Consider the following 21,760-nt stretch of genomic DNA (forward strand, 5'->3'; position numbering starts at 1 on the left):
TTTTCTCAATCCCCGTTGCCCCTACTCAGGACTCCTGTCCGGTCTCTAGCTGTGCTGGTCATGGAAAAGAGAGAAATACTTATATTTCATTTTTTCATATCACCAATTTTTAATTGGTTTTTCCTTTACAAATACACCAGAGAATCATGCAATGCTGCCACCAATGGATGCAATCCTGGGCCACAAATCTGCACACTTCATTGCAATTGGTCCTGTGATGGCAGAACCTTTCATTTCCTCTTTATTGTTTACTATGACCCCCGCATTATCTTCAAAATAAAGAAACACGCCATCTTTTCTCTGGTCTGACTTTCATTGTCGAATTACCACCACTGGATGTACCTCCTTTCTGAGCTCTGGTATGCCCCTCTTAGACTGTGGCCATCACCATGCCACCCACACCGGCAGCAGGAAGTCTGCTCAGTTGTCCCTTGATCCCCTTCACAGAAATAATATACAGATTTTTGGCTCCTATGTTGTCAGCACAGTTGGTCACAGCTCCTACCGGAAGACCTGGGGAAATCCGGAATTTCACCCTGGAGGACCCACCACATCCCTCTTCAGCTGGAAGGAGAGCAAAGCGCCCCAACTGTCCATGGCCACTGTTCCCGCGAGGCCAGCAGCCACTACACAGCAGATGGAGAAGGATCACCCAGAGCCAAAACCTCACCTCCTCAGTCAGGGATTTAAATAATATACAGAAAATTGGGACTAAAGTTATTTGCCTATTCAAAGTGTGAATGTATGTGAGCATGAGTGTACATATATATACACTATTACATACACATATGTACACATGCACGTTATTTCCCAGGTAGAGTGTGTGTGTGTGTATGTGTGTGTGTGTGTGTGTGTGCGCGCGCACGCGCGCGCGCATAGGCTTTCTCTAAAAGAAATACATTTCTATAAATAGAAAAGCTTAGGCCCTGGCAAGGTAGCTCAGTTGGTTAGAGCGTTGTCCTGATACACCATGGTTGTGGGCTTGATCTCCAGTCAGAACACATACAAGCAGCAATCAAATGTGTAAATAAGTGAAACAACAAATTAATGTTTCTCTCTCTTCCTCTCTGATTTGATTTGTAAAATCAGTAAATTTTTAAAAAATGTAAAAAGTGATGAAACTCTGTGTCCCCACCTGTTAGTGGTGGAAGTGGGCTTCTTGCAATGTAACGAGAAAAGGAATTTTTTGAGACTTGCATGAGAGAATGAGTGATATTTATATACATGGAATTAAATCTCTGAGTTTCCAAGATCCCATGTCTCTCTGTCCTGCCAAGGAAAAGGTCCCATTTTGTCTTTAGCAGAGCTAGGATTAAAGCCATTTCCCAGTTTCCATCCCATATTTGCACGGTATGAAAGGTTTAACATGGTGGTGCATGGGCAGGCTATATAGCCATCTCAGACAGTGATTTAAGAAAAATTGAATTTAAGGAAAAGGGGATGGGGGATAGGATGCCCAAAGGGAAGGGCTGAACAGCACAGAGCCAAGGGAACACTGTGTTGACGACAGGAGCTGGAGTTTCATCCTTATATGCAGTCAATGGCGGGAGGCTGAGTTGGTGAGCTTGGTGTGGATGGAATGCAGGTGTGCAATCAGGTGTCTTTAGGACGCTTTAATTCTTTATATGGTCTGATTTCTGGTCTTTGTTCTCCTGTGGTGGGAAGCTACAAATGGTGACTAAGGATTATACTTCCCTATAATCCTAACACAGTCCTGTCCAGCATCTGGCTAGGTTAACTTATGTTCCCAGATGCGGTCATTGCATGTGGGGTCCACATGGCCATGGGCCTACATCCTCTAGGCCCACACGACTATGAAGGGTACATAGGTGAGAGCACGGAAGCAGGAGCAAAGCCAGATGAACAAGAGAGAATTCCTTTGTCTAGGGATTATGTATTCCCAAATTTTCATGGGCCCCACCCCTCTAGCCAATGACCTTTGCTCCCAGGTTAGACTGACAGACACGTATTTTCCCTGCATCAGTCCAACTTTACTTTGTATGCACCCATCTTCCCCTTTGTCTAGTCCCTTCCCCTATTGATCTGCAGGGAATGGACCCTTGGTTCCCTGGGGAGAGTGAAATTGCAGCTTCCTAGTGAAGATGCCCAGATGACCATGCTTAATAATGTCTGGCCTCCTTTTGCTTCCTATTATTAAGGCAACAAAACTATCCCCCTTTACAATTTTCTTGCAAGTGCCAGTATAAGAATCTTTTTTTAAAAAATGTTGATTTTAGAGAAATAAGGAGGAGAAACATAGATGTGAGAAAAATCGATCAGTTGCCGTTCACACATGCCCCAACCAGAGATCCAACTTATAACCTGGTATGTGCCCTAACTGGGAATCGAACCCACAATCCTTTGATGGGCCTGAGGATGCTCCAACCAACTGAACCACACCAGCAGGGCAAGAATCTTAAGCTTATAGATGCTTTATTTTGAAAGACAATTAATGGCTGAAAATCTCTCAAACTATTTAAACAAGCAGGTTGTATGTCATGTACAACCCAATGATAAAGCTTACCTAGTAAGTAGTAAACACAAATAAATCAGATTTCTTTAAATAATTTTTATACATTAATGATGGTTTCCAGTTAAGATATATTAGTTTGAACTTTGGTTTTAATCACAAATGAACATGGAAAATATTAGGGGTTAAATATTGTCGAGTTCATAAATGCTCCTCTGTTTCAATAATATAAAGCAAACCATTACGTCTGGTGAAAGGTAATGTTTAGTCAATTTCCAAAAGTCCACCAAGTGAAAACATTTCAAGTTTCAGTTCCCATTTAAGTTTCATTGCCCGCATGTATTATGGTCATTAACAGCAATATACAGAAATGAGCCACAACTTGATCACTCTTAGTGTCTCTTTGTAAGTTTCCATACAAATTTAATCGTTTCTATAAGTGCTAAGTTTTAAAAAAGTGATTAAACTAAGTATTGCTAGAAATAGAGTTGGAGAAGGACTAAAATTCTAGATATAACCTAAGAAGGGAGAAACCAAAGAAAATTTTCAAGATTTATATTCCACAAGGGACTGTGCCAGAAGCCAATTCCAACATGTCATAATTGCAAGAGTTTCATCAAAAGATTGATGGAATTTGGGGACTCAACAAGGGCTGAGTCACATATGTTATCGCCTATTGGGAATCGTTAAAAGCATTTCCCCAAACGTGAAAAGGGATGATTGCTTGCTGCCAGACAGCCCAGGGCATCTTAACCTTCATGTTATTTTTTTTTGAATATATTTCTTTATTGATTTCAGAGAGGAAGGGAAGAGAAAGAGATAGAAACATCAATGATGAGAGAGAATCATTGATCAGCTGCCTCCTGCACACCACCCACTGGGGATCAAGCCCGAGACCCAGGCATGTGCCCTCGGCTGGAATCGAACCTGGGACCCTTCAGTCCGCAGGCTGATGCTCTATCCACTGAGCCAAGCCGGCTAGGGCAATCTTCATGTTATTCCCTCCTACTGGCCAAACACTTGAACAGCCGCAGGCTAATTCCCCCGATCTGACAATGTCTCTCTATATGAAACTCTACCCTTTGAAGTGTATATCTCTGCCTCGCTTCATGACAATTTGTGTTAATAAAAAGCATGGGGTCCTGAGACAAGGAGATCTTAGTTTCTTTAGCTAGGCTCCTCTGACCCCCAATGCCTTTCAAAATTATATTTCGTCTCTGGACTCTAGTTATGCACAGCCTTCTCCAGATTCCTGAACCCTTCTTGATGCTGGGACAAGAACCCCAGCAGGACTGTTATCCTAAAGTGTGTGCAAAAGAATGCTAGTTCTAAATGTTGCTCCAGAAAATGTTTAGAAATGATATTCATAAAACACAGAATAATTTTTTTTAAAAAAACTGAGTTCTGCAATTGTCCCCACTTAATATATCTACATTTTAAAAAGTAACTTTAACCCCATATTTTCAAAAGGTACTTAATCTCAACCCTTTCTTATCCACTAACAGTGGGCCAAGACAGTATTTTCATATTAAATACTGAGAAACTATGTAAATTCTTAGTGAGATGTCATTAAGGCCCAATTAAGAAATCATATAGTATGAGAAATCTTGCAGGGCAACAGGTAGAAAACTGCTCAGAAATATTTAAAATATTTAAGATAATATGCAAGACAGATATGAATACAAAATGCAAACAATGTAACAAAAGAATATAATATTAGGTGGTTGTTAATTGGCATGACAAAAGCATCAGCTACATAATTTATCGAATTACTTCAGATTATTTCTCCATTCCTACTGCTATCGCTTCATTCAAGCCCTCTTCACCATAGAAAGTTGGTAAATCTTCCTCAGTATAGTCCCAAACTTAGTATGTATGACTCACTCAGGGATCTTACATAAAATGTAGTAAGATCTTACTGATTTAGTAGGTCTAAGGTGGGGTCTGGAATTCTTCATTTCTAACAAGTTTCCAGGTAATATTGATGCAACCATACTTAGAATAATAACAAAGATCTAATCCATTCTGCAAGCCATGGCCCTAATACTTTGCCTAAAATACCACTTACCTCATGATACTGTCTCAGGAATCTACATTAACTTAGTGGATCCTATATAAACATTTACACTCAATTTTATCAAGAGCTTCATTCTGGACCAATTTAGTCTTTCTCCTAAAAGTTATACTGATTCCAGCCAACCCAATTCGGCTCTGCTTTTTAAAAAAAATTTTTAAGGTAAAATGAATATACAGTTAAGTACCGATTTTAAATGAATTCATTCATTGAGTTTCCATACATGTATACACCTGTGTAACCAATACTCTCCCCCAAAATGCTATAGGAAGGACATTGCCATCACACAACCCTGTTTTGACCCAGCTCTGTAAATAACCCTGCCACCTTCCTACTGCCTCCCACCTATCCTTTCAGACTCAACTGAAACCCTTCCTTCTTCAAAACAGCCCCCAAATCCACTATCTAAATTACCTCTATAAGTAATTTAGACCTCTATCTAAATTACTACTATAACACTTCCCCCTCATCTATGGAGCATATGTTCCAAGACCCCAGTTGATACCTGAAACTGTGGATGACAGCAAATACGTTTTTCCTCTACATACATATCTTTTCACCTATAGGAAGCACTTTATGGGTTCTCTTTGGCATATCTGAATTACCAGCATCACTTCTCTTGCCCTTTGAATACAAGCACTGAGATACCATGATGGTGGAACTGCTGAGAAGGCTACGTGACTAACAGACGAAGTGCAAACAGCGTGGATATGATGCACAAAAAGGGATGATTCACGGCCCAGGCAGGACAGAGAAGTGCAGTGTAAGTTTTCATCATGCTACTCAGAATGGTGCACAATTTAAAACTTATGAATTATTTCTGGAATTTTCCATTTAATATTTTTAGACTGTTTGACCATGGCTAACTGAAACCGTGGAAAGCAAGACCTCAGATAAGGGAAACTATTGCACTTTCACGACTTGGCCATCATCTCTAACTGAACAAATGCAGTGGGCTCCGCTCTACCTCTATTCTTACCCCACCCCAAAATATTATCCAGAGAATTCAGTGACCTCCTAAAAATATACATCAAATCAGGTCACTCTCTTGCTTAAAACCTTCCAAGGGTTTACCATCACAGCTGTAATACATCCAATGCCTTTTCCTGTATTTCTGTATCACTAAGCCCCTCCTTTTTCTCCGTTACTTCCTGTATTCTGATCGCATGAATCTTCTTTCTAGTCTTACAACACAGTGACATAGTCCCACTTTAGGGATCTGCATTATTACCTCTTCTCTTCCCCACCACCTTTCTATTAGTGGCTACTTTTGCTATTCAGAGCTCAACTTCCAAGTTACCTCTTTACAGAAGCCTTCCCTGACCACAAAATCTAAAGTAGACACTCAGACTGTCTAACACAAATCCGACTTTAATTTTCTGCATAGCATCTATTGGTAGCATAGATTAATAAGATTGGTATCTTATTAATGTGTTTCATTTGTCTCTTCTCACAAAAAACATAAGCCCCATGACGATGGAACTTGTCAACAGTGCTCACAGGTGTAACTCCAGCACCTAGAACGCTGTCCAGCTCATTGCAATTAGATGCTCAACAAATGTTTGCTAAATAAATGTTACCACGTGATATACAGAGGGTGTCCCCAACAGGTGTATACACACTTTGAATGATTATAGTCAGTGTTTATTAACATACAGTTCATTTTCAAAATTTAAAAGAATCTACAGAAATTAATAATTTTTTTTGTCAGTGCCTATTTTCAAACTGATAACCGTTCTGGTCCAGGCACTGTTGCTAATGTGAAATCACAAACATCAAGAATCATTTCATTCGGTTTTTGTGTCCCCTCCATTTGGTGACTGTTCCCAGTTTTGTACAGTAAACTTTACCTTTTATATATATACCCATAAAAAAGTCTACTGGGTAAATTTTCTTTGTTCAAAGCTTCACCCATATTTCAATCAGTTAAACCTGAAAAGGAGTGAATATGAAGTGAGTTATTAGCTGTTAAAGCATGTATACATTTTGGGAACACAGGGAGTCTACAAAATACATATACACTGAATTAGTATAAAGGCAGTGTTTGTACTTCAACCGTATTTTCAAACTTCCAATAGCATTTAGGATGAATTTCCTTTGTTCAAAGCTTAGTCTGGCTAAAAAGAAACATCAATTGAGCTATCAGCTGTTAAAAGTGTGCATACATATTTTTGGGACACTGTATATACACACTATGCAGATGGAAACTGTGTCTGTGTCCCAATACAAAACTTACCATAAAACTTTAAGGAGGATAAGAAGGTTATTTCTAGTCATCAACCAAGCTAAATCCTTCACAGGAAAGAAAGGGAAGAAAAGAAATGCAGCTTTAATTCAGGACAAAGTATATAAAACACAGATTAAGTCAAAGTTTAATTCACATAAAGTTTAATCATTCAAGTTAATGAAAATATCAAAATTTTTGAGATAGTGTATGGCAGCAGAAATGAAATTTTTGTTGCAAAATAATACAGTACTTGGTGTTTCCATTATTGACAAACTATGCTGCAGAAAGAGCAATTGCATTGAATCTCAATTCATCAGGGTCACGTTCCATAAACTTCTTGCAAACTTCTATGGCATCCTATAGGGGAAAAATATAAATTTTCAGTTTATAAACATGTGTTTTACTTGCAAATCATGTGTTTCATACTTTCCTAGTTTGTACTAATGTTACACTGCACACTTGTTTTTCCAAATGAAGAACAACTAAAAAGCACACCAGAAGAACGAACACTTCGTGGCCTAATTAGCTTAGTCCAAAAGTATAAGATACAGTAAGTGTTCTTTCTTAAAATCCTTTTAAGAAACTTTTAACTTGACAATTACATTTCATTGATTCTAAGCCACACAATTTGTTCATAAATTTAAAAATCTCTAAAATCAAGATCAAGATACAAATGATGTTATCATGAATCTAATGAAATATGGGATACAATGTGCAACTCTTTCAAAACTATTCTTGCCTTTTTCAAATTTGGTACTTGTTCACACAAGGAGCTCTGAAAACTTCTTTATTTGCTATAGGTTAACACTAGCTCAAATTTTTCTTTTTGGATTTTTTCAAGAGAGCAAGGACAAGGAAGTATCCATATATAGATAAAATGTTATACAAGTGAGTTTTAGATATGTTTCAAAGATAACCAGTACATTAATAACACTTAAAGTGGGCCAAGTTTTACTCTTACCTCTAACAACGTTTCATCACTAGTTTCACCATGGTTAATTGGAAATGGTTTCCGTCCATCTATAAAAAATAGACAAACAGTTGAATGTTTAGCTGTTTGTACAAGATAATGTACTTTCAACTTCCACTTTCCTCCTCTCACAGTGAGGCAAAAGTTAAATGATTATATGTCCTAGAACAAATATTTTAAATGTGCTACTTATGAATATTCTTTAACATTAAAAGTTATTAGATTAAAAGTAAAGTTATTAGAACCTTGCTTCCATGTTTGAAAACCTAAATTACCTTCATAAACAGAATTTATTATAAATACATATTGGCTTGCTTTAATTTCCTAAAAAGAATATGAAAAATAAGTCAGGGTTTTTTTTTAAGTTAGGATCTGTTTTTACCCTCAGAAATATGGGAAAAAAATTATTTCTTCACTTTAAGAGTTAAATCAGAAGGCTTCTAAGACTGACATGTTTACATCAACAAAAGGGAGCCATCCCAAGCTTTATATATTACTACTAATTGTGTACCTTCAAGGTAGTAGTATAGAATAATAATCTAAATAAACTAGGATTACTTTACTGACCAGCAAAAATAACTAACTGCAACTATAGTCACTTGAATAAACTAGTAATTTTTCAATACTATGAAAAAGTCTAGAATTATATAAACTCATGTTACCCAAAGGTAACTGATAACTCTACACAAAGTAGGTTTACAAATGTTTGAATGGAAAATATTACAATAATTAATAAATAATAATACTAGAATAAACTGTGTTTTGCATACTTAAAACTGTAAATTTACTTTTGCCCCATCCTGTGCATCAAAATTTATCATCTCAAATGTCTTATAAGTGGCACTTCAAGTACAAATCATAAAACACAATCCCTTCTATAACTCTATGGTTTCTAAATATAATAAAATTTTTAGTCAATAAGTATATGAAGTAATAGACTTAGACTAATAGATACCACATTTAAAGAAAAACTATAAGCAAAAATTAAACAAAAAAATATGGTTACTTAATTATTTTTTTCTTAAAAACGATGTGTTCTCTTAATTACCATTTTCTTTTTGATTCCTTTAATCTTTTTGAAAAAAAATGTTTTTTCAATTACAGTTGACATTCAATATTATATTAATTTCAGGAGTATAGTACAGTGGTTAGACAATCATATACTTTACAAAGTCCTGCTGCTGACATTTCCAGTACCCACCTGGCACCATACACAGTTATTATAATATTATTGATTATATTTCTTTCTAGAGGCCCAGAGCACAAAATTCATGCACTCAGGGTGGGAGGGTTCTCTTAGCCCAGCCTGCACCCTTTCGCAGTCGGGGAGCCCTTGGGGGGTGTCTGACTGCCGGCTTAGGCCCGCTCCCCATGGGCCTAAGCTGGCAGTCGGACATTCTTCTCACAATCTGGGACCCCTTGCTCCTCACCGCCAGCCTGCTTGCTGCTCCTTAGCGCTGCCACACAAGTGGGAGAGGCTCCTGCCACCGCCACTGCGCTCGCCAGCTGTGAGTCCGGCTCTCTGGTGCCCCGCTTGCTTCTCTGCAGCTTCGCTCCCTTCTGCAGCGCTTGGCTTCCTTCTACGCTGTCTTCAGTCTTTGCTCTGTGCCTACATATGCAAATTAACCACCATCTTTGTTGGGTTAATTTGCATTCTCACTCTGATTGGCTGGTGGGCATAGCAGAGGGACAGTCAATTTGCATGTTTCTTTCATTGGTATAGATGCGTACTTCATATTCCTGTTACTATTTTGTAACTGCCAACTGGTACTTCTTAATCCATTCACCTTTTTCACCCAGCCCTGAATGCCCTTCTCATCTCGCAACTATCAATTTGTTCTTTGTAAGTACGAATCTGTTTCTGATCTGTTGCTCCATTTATTGTTTGGGTTTTTTTTAGATTCCACATATAAGTGAAATCACATGGTATTTGTTTTTCTGACTTATTTAACTTAGCATAATACACTCCAGGTCAATCCATGTTAGTGCAAATGGTAAGATTTCATTCTTTTTTATGGCCAAGTAATATTTCATTGTATATATGTACCACATCTTCTTTATCTAATCGTCTGCTGATAGACACTGAGGTTGCTTCCATATCTTGGCTATTGTAAATAATGCTGCAATGAACATAAAGAAGCATTTATCTTTTCATATTAGTATTTTGGATTTAATAGGATAAATACCCAGAAGTGGAATTGTGGGGTAATACTGTAGTTCTATTTTTAATTTTTTGAGGAACCTCCATGCTGTATCCTATAGTATTCCACTAACAGTATATGCGGGTTCCCTTTTCTCCGCATTCTAACACTTGTTTGTTGATTTATTGATAGCTATTCTTCTTTAAAATTTTTTAATTTTATTTTTTAAAATAGATTTTTATTGATTTCCAGAGAGGAATGGAAAGGTGGATAGAAACATCAATGACAAGAGAGTCATTATCAGCTGCCTCCTGCATCCTGGGGGGATTAATTTTATTTTAAAATAGATTTTTATTGATTTCAGAGAGGAAGAGGGAGAGATAGAAACATCAATGATGAGAGAGAATCATTGATTCTGCACACCCCCCACTGGGGATCGAGCCTGCAACCTAGGCATGTGCCCCCAACTGGAATCAAACCTGGGACCCTTCAAGTCCACAGGCTGACGCTCTATCCACTGAGCCAAACTGACTAGCTATTCTGAAAGGTGTGAGGTAATAACTTATTGTGGTTTTAATTTGCATTTCTCTCAAGATTAATGATTTTGAGCATCTTTTCATATGTCTATAGACCAGCTGTATGTCCTCTTTGAAAAAGTGTCTGTTCAGGTCCTCTGCCCATTTTTTAATTGGAGTGTTTGTGGGGTTTTTTTGTGTTGAGTTATATGAGTTCTTCATATCTTTTGGATATTAACCCCTTATTGGATGTACCATTGGCGAATATCTTCCATTCGGTAGGCTGTCTTTTCATTTTGTTGATCGTTTTCTTTTCTATGCAAAAACTTTTCAGTTTGATGTAGTCCCATTTGTGTGTTTTTTCTTTTGTTTCCCTTGCCCAATGAGATAGACCCAAAAAATATTACTAAGAGCAATGTCAAAGAGTTTACTGCCTATCTTTTCTTCTGGGAGTTTTATGAGTCTTATATTAAAGTCTTTAATCCATTTTGAGTTTATTCTTGTGTATGGTGTTAAGAAAGTGATCTAGTTTCAGTTTTTTGCATGTATCTATCCAGTTTTCCTAACACCATTTATTGAAGAGACTATCTTTATCCCATTGTATATTTTTGCCTTCTCTGTCATAAATTGACATAGGTGTGGGTTTATTTCAGGACTCTCTATTCTGTTCTATTGATGTATGCGTCTATTTTCATGCCAGTTCTTGAAATATGCCATTGGTATTTTGACAGGGATTGCACTGAGTCTATAGATTGCTTTTGGTAGTATGGACATTTTAAGAATGTTAGTTCTTTCTATCCATGAGTACAATATATGCTTCCATTTATTTGTATCTTCTTCAATTTCTTTCTTCAATGTTTTATAATTTTCCAAGTACAGACCTTTTACTTCCTTGGCTATTACATTTATTCCTAGGTACTGAATTCTTTTTGATGCAATTGTAAAGTGAATTGTTTTCTTAATTTCTCTTTCTGATAGTTCATTATTGGTGTATAAAAATGCAATCGATTTCTGAATATTAACTTTGCGTCCTGCACTTTACTACATTAATTTATCAGTCCTAATAGTTTTTTGGTGGAATCTTTGGGGTTCTTTATTTATAGTATCATGTCATCTACATTTTTTTATTCAATACCTCAATTCTCTTCTTGCTCAAGATTCCTTTCGAATTTATTAGGAATCTATATCAGGGTTACTGTCCATTTCCCTTGCAACTGCCCATCCACATTTGTCTTATAAGTATCCCCCTGCTCTCTGATATATCAAAGATTATGACTATTCTTTAGACCTGAAGTTCTTTAAACTCCTTTAAAGATTGCTATCTCCAAAGGGCTCTAATTCTCCATCAGCCATACTGATCATTCTTGCTAAAGAACACCTAAAATAAATAAGATCTCAGTAGTTCTGCCTTTCTTTTCTGATATTCTTACTTCAAACCAATTTTAAAATACTTCTGTGTTGATCTTGGCATGCTACAAAATAGGACATTCTTCATATGTAGCTTACCTTTGATATATGTCATTCTTTCCACTGCTAGCTAACTATTCAAATTGAGTTTTTTAGACAACTGTTTGCTTCCCATTGATCACAGATTTATTTTTTCTAAGTATCTTTTCAATGTTATTGTTTATTTTATTACTAAGTGTTTCATCCTGAAAGTCACCATTAATTTTTAGTCCCTAGTTATGGATAATATGTATCGTTTCTCTGGCCTTTTCTAAATCTACTTCCTTGAAGTCAACAGAATGTGTCTGGTAAGTCTCAGCACTCTCTTTATTTCCATTTCTACTAGTTATTCTTTATTATTCAGAGTGGAAATGAAGTTTCCAGCAATCAGTCACACAACTGAAATCCCCAATCACTATTACACCTTATCTCTATATAAATTTTATAGACTGACTTAGCAAATATAAATTTTATGGAATAAATTAGTGAAGCTCTGAGGTCTGTTACATACTCCCATAACAATTTCTTTTCATTTTAGTTTGATTCCTACTGAAATCATTTGACTATAGAAGACAACCATCAATTTTTATAAATATGTTATTTCCTTTCCTTTTCCCCTTTAATAGAGCAATTTCTTTTTAATAAATTATATAATTTTGTTAGCATATTTCAAACACAAAATCCATCTAAATTTTATGGACCTCATTTGCAGTTTTAATCTGAGTTCTTTCAAAATTCTTTGTCCTTAATTTACATGAATGTCTATCAGCTATGCTGTACACCTGAAACTAGTACAAAAAGTGTTGAATGCAAACTGTAATAAAAAGATTTAAAAATTTTTAAAAACTCTGTCTTTAAATAAGTTAAGAAAATTAAAAGTGGCAAGTTAATATTGAAAAGTACTTCACTTTTTTGTTTCTTTAATTGCCCCCCTCCCCACTTTTTAACACAAGAAGGTCTCAAGGAGAAGAACAAGGACTCATAAGTACTAAAGTACTATAGATCAATTATGAAGGAGTCATAAGAAGTTCTCTATCTAAATGAAACAATTAAAATTATGAAGATTTCCTCCAAATAGTCCCTGAAATAATCTACCTAGAGTTAAACTTTTTAAAAACTAAGTGCCAAAATTCTAAGTAATTAATCATGTGTAGTTTGACATATGCCTTAGGAAGTTGTTGCCAGAAAACAGACTCATGTAAAGTCTTTTAAAAAGTCAGATGTAGCCAGCCAGTGGGCTCAATCCCTGGTTGGGGGTGTGCAGGAGGCAGCCGATCAATGATTCTCTTTCATCATTGATGTTTCTATCTCTGTCTTTCCCTCTCCCTGCCTCTCTGAAATCAATAAAAATACATTTTTTTTAAAAAGTCAGATGTAATACAAAGGGATAGTACAAAAGCCTGAAAACTAGTAATACTCATTACCAAATATAAAAACTAGACATGAATATTACACTATGCCTTAAAACTAGTTTCAGGATCAAAATGGCTTATGCAGATGTTTATGATATCTATCTCAATAATATAGTAAAAAGTGCTGGGAGTGATTTACAGGAGTTTCCTATAATGATTTTTACTTTACTGCTTTGCTAAAATGTAAAGGTGGTATGCAAACATTTTGAATTGTAAGTTGCTTGAACACCAAAGAAAAATTTGATTTTTTCTAGTAAGAAGTCTTAAATGAAAAACTTTCATTATGCCAGTTCAATGCTATAACACAATCAATTAATTTAAGTAAATAATAAATACCAACAATCCCATTTATCACAAATACAGACTTTTTCATTTCCAATTTCTCTCCCCAGAGTAAATTTTTAAAGTTCTTACCTAACTCATAGAGATGCCCATCTACGTGAACTAATGCAATAAAATGAAGATCTACTTTTTCATCTATATTTGGTGCCTGCAATAGGAGGAAACATACATATTACATATGTTTATAGTCAAACAAATCAAGCAAGTACATGTAAACACATACAAGTATCAAATCACATCAGAGAACATTTATCCAAAATAATTAAAGGCTTAACCTTTGATATAGTGGACAATGAGTAAATATGTTTACGTTTATAACAACGTGCTCACCCATCAACAAGAAAAATGTCAATGACAAGCACAGTTTTCTTAATCTCAACAATCTAAATATCTAAAGCTTTGTTCACCTTCAAAGGCCCAGCACTTCATACAATGCCTGGTATATATATATAGTAAATATGCAATGTACACTTTCTGAATGAAATAAATGCATAAAGTGATTTGTCTAATTTTTGAAATTTGAAAAAGAAAATCTTTTACATTTTAATAGCATAAACAGAGTTTTAAAAACTCTAAGTTTTAAGACTTAAAGTGAGTTCTTCCCTTAATAACTTGACTTTGATAATATTATTTTTTTGAAAAATAGAACATAAAGAGTTTTAGAGTAAAATAAGTGTCTTTACTCATCCTACATTCAAAAGATTTATAAATGAATAGACTCAGGAAAATAACCCAAAAGGTTAAAGGGGGAAAATAAGGATAAGAGCAAATTAAAATACAACTAACTGTAGCCTATAATTTTTCTCTTGCTTTCTTAGTAAACGCTTTGAAATTAAAACTACTTTGGCTTACCAAATTCAATTTTCATGAGCAATATCTGCTACATTTGTTAAACATTCAAGTAACTTATGCAAAGTCAATACATGATTCACTCACACTGTCTTTAATACACAGTAACTACAGTTAACACAAATATGTGTTAACTATTTATCGAATCTAAATGGTGTGAAATGAAGTACAATCAGTGTTAAATGCAAGTACACATTTTAGAGAAAAAGTTTTCACAAGACATAAATCAAATTACTTCTCATATTATGTAACATCCGGTAACACAATAGTAGCTTAACTCTAAAACGTGTATTTTTTTTATTCGTTAGTAATTACATAATTTTAAGTAGTTGTGATGTGAAGTTTTCAGGTGCAGAAATTGAAAGATACAGAAGAAACATTATCTTGGATTTACTGAATGCTCTTAAAACATTTACAGATAGAGTGACTCATGTAATCTCACATTATTCTTCAGAAATTATTTTCTTCAAGTTTATGAATGAGAAAACAGGAACAAAAATTGATGTGGCAAACTAGCTCTCCCTAACTTCAACATAGAACTAAAGAATTCTGAAGTTGGTAGCAATCAAGTCATCTAGGTTACTGTTGTTAATCTCCTCTCTACCACAGCCCGTACTTTTGGTAGACCCTCCAACAACAGGGAACTGTCACTAGACTTTGAAGCAATCCATTCCATCTTTGGCCCTCATACAGAAGCTAAAATATGTTTCCCAGTGTTTTCCACCATCTAATAAAAAGTCTAATAGTTCCTGAGCATGATGTTTCTTCAAATAATTAAAGATGGTGACAATGAGTTCCCTTACTTTCCTGGTCAGAGAATCAAATGTATTACTGATTGCTCAATCTAATACCAATGACCAAAAGAGAATTCAAATTTTCAAGGCTAAACCTAGGCAATTCTACAAATGATAAATTCAATTCTATAAAAAATGCCAGAAAGAATTGTTTATCCAACTAGGAAAAGGTCTGGTTTTCTCATTTTAAGATACGATTCTCCAACAGGATATCAAGTATTTTAAATCTTTTGACCTATGTTTTCAAAAATTTTAAAATATTTTAACACCATTTCTTCTAAGCATATTGCATCTTATAGCTTCCATTTTTCTTATCTTGCCAGTAAATATAATTGTGCTAAAGATAAAAGTAGTATAATTGGAGTCAGAGAAATGAACATATATACTCAATCCCTGTAAACACTGATTTTGTTATCTGTTTTGAGGTTTAAATGAAATGTATTACTTTGTAAATTGTTAAGTGATACTAAACATTCTGTATTATTACAATATTAATACTGCATTATCACAAAATATAAGAAATCACTAAATCTAGTGACTCAAAATTGTGTGTCAGTAGTTGCTATGAGCCTTTTCCTTTTGTCTATGTGTAATCTGAAAAGTGCAATTATTCATTGCTTAAAAATGATTCCACCCCAAAACAAGAATAAATAAAAAGCAAATTCCAATAAGTTTTTCATTAAAAAAAATGACCAACATGTAATAAACAAAGGGCAAAAAACAGAAGCTATAAATTTGGATCATTTTTGCCTACATTTATATATATTATTTTTATAAAGTTCCCTAATTTAGAATAAAATACTTATCACAAATAATTAAAAAGTAATATAACAAATGAATTAGATAGAAAGTAAATACTAAACAGATATTTCAAATTATAAAAAGGTATGGTTGAAATTTAATTAATAATTGTAAGGTACTTAATATATATTAGGCACTGTTCTAAGTCTTAAATGTACTGACCAATTAAATATCATTTAAACCCTGCAAGGTGGGTAATATAATTATACCCATTTTACTCTCAAGAAAACTGAGGCATGGAAGCATTAAGTAACATGTTCTAGATCACAAATCCAGGCAGTGTCATTCTAGAATCTGTGTGCTTAACCACTAGGTTATGAAAATATTTATGAAGATATAAAGCAATGGAATTAATATTGAGCAAAGATCAAAATTATATAAAAACACATAAACCTGGAAAAAACAAATTTTATGATATGCTCATTTATATTTAGAATAATTTGAAGTACAAAGGAATTTATTCATATTTAGAATCAATTATGCCTAAAACAGACTTTACAAAATTAGGGTTTTACTCTGATCATTTAATTCACCTTATATCTCCTACTGTATAAATTGGCACAGTAGGGAAACAACAAATATGATAAATGAATAAAAATGACAAATACACACTGTGACCCAATGAAGATAATGAAACACAGAGACACCAGTTTTGTTGATACTCAGCAAAAATCAAAGGTTCTTTTGATGATCATACTGCTATTTGGAGGAAGCAGATGTTTAAGGAAAAGTGCCACGACTCCACTTCAGAATTTGAATATAGCTCTAGAAGAGTAAGTAAAGGGAGGAAAGAATGTTTGACACCAATTTTTTTTTAAGCATTAAACATTATGTGTAATCAGACTTCCTTTGGCTTCGAAAGTCATGATGATTTATAGAAGTGTCAAGTTTCTTATAAATGTATGGCATATACCAAATCTCTCAACCAATCCAAAGTCATTGCCACTAATAGTCTAAAACATCAGAAAGACAAGAGCTGTAGTTGCTGAAACCTGCAGTTTATTTCAATTATGAAAATAATTAGAATTCCATCATCAACCTCAACATTTAAGAAAATTAGCAAGATTATAAGAACATATATATACACTTTTAAATAGTTTGCTAATATTATCTACTCAAGTAGGAGAAATCCTAAAATTTGTGGGAAGCCTACATCAATTCACAAGGAAAAAAACCTTCGCCTCTTACTTGGAAAGATGTTCTTTAAACTGAATAGGCAAGGAAGATTGGATCAAGATTAAACCAAGTACCTGAGCCACCTCAAGAAAAAATAGCTTAGATGAAACACCCTACACCATGAAGTATTAGATTAAGGATAGAGTAAGTAAAGCACCCCAGAGCATGACAAGAGCCTAAAGTCATGTTCAGAAACATGAAAAAAAAAAAAGAAATGGTATAGAACTCAGAAGGTACACAGCATTTGTTGACCCGAGTCAACTAAATGAAATCAGAAAGATGAAGGGTAAAAGAATACATATTCACTTTAATGAATGATAGGAACGTAAACATTATCATGAATGTCAATTAACACTCATCAAAAGGCAGGCATTCTTACATTGGTAGGATATGAAGTGGAAAGGTGGATTTCACCAAGGCATTGGTGAAAGTCAAGCTAGACTGCAAAGCATGGAGGTATGCTTGCAATCTTACTGGGAGAGAAAACTAATGGTTGAATGAACCAAGAGAAAAGCATTTTGAAGACTGAAGAAGTTTAAGGGAAAAAATGGACTGCCCTTGTCACTGGAAGAAGAGATGGAAGATTGACTACACTTACAACAGAATGGAGACCCAAAGATGGTAGGCGTAAGAAGGGTCGCCAGCGACGAAGACGGAGAGATGGACTGGTAGCCTTTGCAGGGTCTACATGGTTACGTTTGACCCAGGGCAGGGATGCATGGTGACACAATGATGAGGCCTTCGTTCTGCAGTGGCTACAATGAGGCTGTGATGAGGATGGCGAGGAGGACTACATAATTGAAAAAGAGAACATTTTACTTAGACCACGTTACTTGGCGATCATTTATTTTTAAAAGCAACGTATGGTCATACTTCTATTTATATGGTCTAGCACTTTTAATCAACCATAATCCAGAAAAAGACCATAAATGAATATTGATTAAAAGCAGATAAAGTGGAAATATATAACCAAGATATCAGGGTATATGCCATAGATTCTGTAAGTGCACATCTAAAATATTTACATATCATCATATGCATAGCAGACTGGTGGAATTGATTATTCAAATTCTCTAGGAACAAAATATAGGCTGCAATTTAACTGTTTGATCACTCTGATTAATAAAATCTGCCATGAAATTTCCTTTCTTAGTTGGACAAGGCAAATAATACCTCTTTTGTGTGTGTGTGTGTGTGTATATGTGTGTGTTTTAACCTGCTCCCTTGAGTATATACCTAAGAATTCATCCAGGGACATTTGACTGAATTGAAATAAATAGGGACAGTATTACACGTTTCCTAAAGGAGTGAAATGTTACTAATCAAAGCCTTCTTTTTGGAAAAACAAACAAAAAACACTCAACATCTTATCCAGCTAGATGTTCTGTTATAGACAGTAGTTTAGAGAAAGCTTGATAAATGACAGTACAAGTTGAAAGTGGAACAGCAGGCATCAAGGAAGAAAGAAAGAACAATCGACTTGAGAGGTTGCCAGCTCTAGTCTCGGTGACTTTGGGTAAGTCATTTCACTTCTTGGAGCCTCAATTCCCTTGTTTATAAAGTGAAGCATTTAGTCTTGATGATTTACTACTTTCCTTCCAGCTTTAAAAAAATCTGAGAATTTAAAAATTGTAATTATATGAAATTAAGTAATATAATTTAATACTGTAAAATACTGCAGAGCATCATAAATGACACTTTTTAAATGTCTTTTTAAAAAAAACATATGAGAACACTCAGTAACAGGCATATAATGATATTTTATTTCTTTTTTGTCTGTGTTGTTTCTACCTAAAGCAGATTATATTGACATTTCCTAAATATAAATCTCTGAATAAAATGAGCAAGAGCTCTTGTCTGGGAAAAAAAAAAAAAGCACCCAGCTGGCATGGCTCAGTGGTTGAAAGTCCACCTATGAATTAAGAGGTCACGGTTCGATTCCCATTCAGGGCACAAGTCCAGGTTGCAGGCCTGATCCCCAGTGTGGGGCTTGCAGGAGGCAGCCAATCAATGGTTCTCTCTCATCATTGGTGTTTCTATCTCTCTATCCCACACCCTTCCTCTCTGAAATCTATAACATATTTTTTAAAAACTCACTAAAATGGAATTATATCAAATTGTTTTTAAAAAAGAAATATACATGAAATATGTAACATACTATCTTCTTATTTCGGCTGACAAGTTAAATGGAAGCAATCATGGCCTAACAATAGTATTAGTTAAAATATGTATCACTTATTTTGTGCCAGACACTCTCTGAAGCACTTTATATGTATTAGTTTATTTAATCTCCCAGTAACCCATGAGATAGGCACTATAATTATTCCCATTTTACAAATGAGGAACCAGAGTACACAAAAGTTAATTAACATGCACAGGGCACATTACCAGTACATGCAGGGCTGGGATTCAAACACAGGAAATCTGGTTCTAGAATCCAATGTTCTCAATCACTGAGGTGTACAGCCCAAGTGGCCAAGAGGAAGATTTAATACTAAGTTACTAGACCACATTCTAATGAGGGGGTAATCCTCTTAAAATTAGATATTTTGAGAGTCACCCTTTCATACACCAAATACCATAAAAGACAAATCTGGCTCAACAGTTATTCATTCAATGAACATGCTTGTGATAACTAACTTTTTATGTTAATCCAAATGAAAACTTTATAACTGTTACTCCAATAAATAACACCAGTCAGTACATGAAATAAAAAATGTTAATTTAAATCAGCATAAAAAAATTAAAAGCATTTATTACCATAATGAGAAGAAGCAATAAGTCCTTGCTTAGTGATAATGGATTTCACTAACCATGACTTAGTCTCTTTAGGAAAATGAAGGGGATTTCCCTGAACACTTTCTGAGGCTCATTCAACTCTGAAAATTCTATGATCCTACTTAGTACTTTAAAAAATATATATGTCTTTATTGATTTTAGAGAGGGAGGGAGAGGGATAGAGATAAAAACATAGATGAGAGAGAGAGAAATTGATTGGCTACCTCCCATATGCCCCCTACTGGGGACCAAGCCTGAAACCCCGACTGGGAATCAAACCAGGGACCTCTTGGTTCATAGGTGGACGCTTAACTACTGAGCAACGCTGGCCAGGCCTAGTTAGTACATATTTTTATTGATTTCAAAGAGGAAGGGAGGGGAGAGAAACATTAATGATGTGAGAGAATCATTGATTGGCTGCCTCCTGCACAACCCCTACTGGGGATCAAGCCCACAACCCGGGCATGTGCTCTGACTGGGAATCAAAACCTGACTTCCTGGTTCATGGGTTGACACTCAACCACTGAGCCACACCAGCTGGGCAGTTGGGCTGTTTTAAAAGCAGCCCAAGGATTTAGATGACCTGCCCAAAGCCATAAAACTAGTGACTGTCAAAGCCAGCGGCAAAACTCATAGCTCCTGGCTCTAATTTCAGTGTTTTCATTACACACAAAACCACCCACACACTAGCAGTCAAGTAATTTAATTGATTTGGAGGCAAATTTATTACTACTTCTATCTATAGACCCCAACCACTATTCAAATCTTTCTATTTTACAAACTTATATTTAGTTCAGAAACAAAAAAACACCTGGGTCCTAAAAGGCCAAATTATTATTCCTTCACCATTAATGTGCATGTCACTTTGTACATCTATATATAGAAAAGCCTAAGCGACCCAATGACCAATCGCTATGATGCACACTGACCGCCAGGGGGCAGACACTCACCACAGGAGCTGCCCCCTGGTGGTCAGTGCGTTCCCACAGCGGGAGTGCCAATCAGCTGACAGACGGGCACCAGACACAGAGCTCACAGCTGGCTGCCGCAGCCCAAAGACCACAGCAGAGCGGCAGTGAGCCTACTAAGCAGCAGTGGTGGCGGGAGATGAAGTGAAGCCGGAATGAGCAAGAGCGGCAAGCAGGTGCAACAGGCAGTGTTGGACTGCTGGTTTCAACCTGATCCCTGCAGAATATGTCAAGGGACCCCACCAGTGCACGAATCCATGCACTGGGCCTTTACTATAAAAATAAGTCGACAACTCTTTAACCTGTTCAATAATAAAAAAATGAGAAATGCCATGAAGGCTAAAAATTAATGAACTGAACCTTTAATAAAAAGGTGGGGGAGTGTGTCTACCAGATGTACCAGTTAATAATGCAGACTTTTTTCGTACATCAGAAAGATCATACACCATGACCAAGTAGGATTTATCCCAGGGATGCAAGGATGGTACAATATCCGCAAATCAATAAACGTGATACATCACATAAACAAATTGAAAGAAAAAAACCACATGGTCATATCAATTGATGCAGAAAAAGCTTTTGACAAAATTCAACACCCATTTTTGATAAAAACTCTCAGTAAGGCAGGAGTAGAAGGATCATACCTCAACATAATAAAAGCCATTTATGACAGGCCCACAGCCAGCATCATACTCAATGGACAAAAACTAACACCATTCCCCCTAAGAACAGGAACAAGACAGGGGTGCCCCCTCTCACCACTCCTGTTCAACATAGTACTGGAAGTGTTAGCCATT

The 21,760-nt window shown here is 35.6% G+C and overlaps 1 protein-coding gene and 1 pseudogene across 4 annotated transcripts in view; both read right to left on the reverse strand.

Moving 5' to 3' along the window:
* Nucleotides 1–89: 89 nt before the first annotated feature.
* LOC102774448 lies at nucleotides 90–763 on the reverse strand (annotated as a pseudogene).
* A 6,146-nt stretch (nucleotides 764–6,909) lies between these two features.
* Nucleotides 6,910–21,760, reverse strand: part of UCHL3 (ubiquitin C-terminal hydrolase L3) — a 36,737-nt gene continuing 21,886 nt past the window's right edge. Inside the window, exons 5-8 of one of the 4 annotated variants that reach the window (XM_015559224.1) lie at nucleotides 17,816–18,007; nucleotides 13,670–13,745; nucleotides 7,733–7,791; nucleotides 6,910–7,128 (exon numbers count right to left, since the gene is read on the reverse strand). In XM_015559224.1, coding sequence (XP_015414710.1) covers nucleotides 7,045–7,128; nucleotides 7,733–7,791; nucleotides 13,670–13,745; nucleotides 17,816–18,007 — 411 coding nt within the window. In that variant the 3' untranslated portion in view covers nucleotides 6,910–7,044. Of the gene's footprint in view, nucleotides 7,129–7,732; nucleotides 7,792–13,669; nucleotides 13,746–16,652; nucleotides 16,807–17,815; nucleotides 18,008–21,760 lie in introns of those variants that run through there. The other 3 variants (XM_015559226.1, XR_001512642.1, XM_015559225.1) reach the window with 3 other exon arrangements.

The sequence above is a fragment of the Myotis davidii genome, unplaced genomic scaffold (genome assembly GCF_000327345.1).
Source record: "Myotis davidii unplaced genomic scaffold, ASM32734v1 scaffold274, whole genome shotgun sequence".
NCBI classification, from domain to species: domain Eukaryota; kingdom Metazoa; phylum Chordata; class Mammalia; order Chiroptera; family Vespertilionidae; genus Myotis; species Myotis davidii.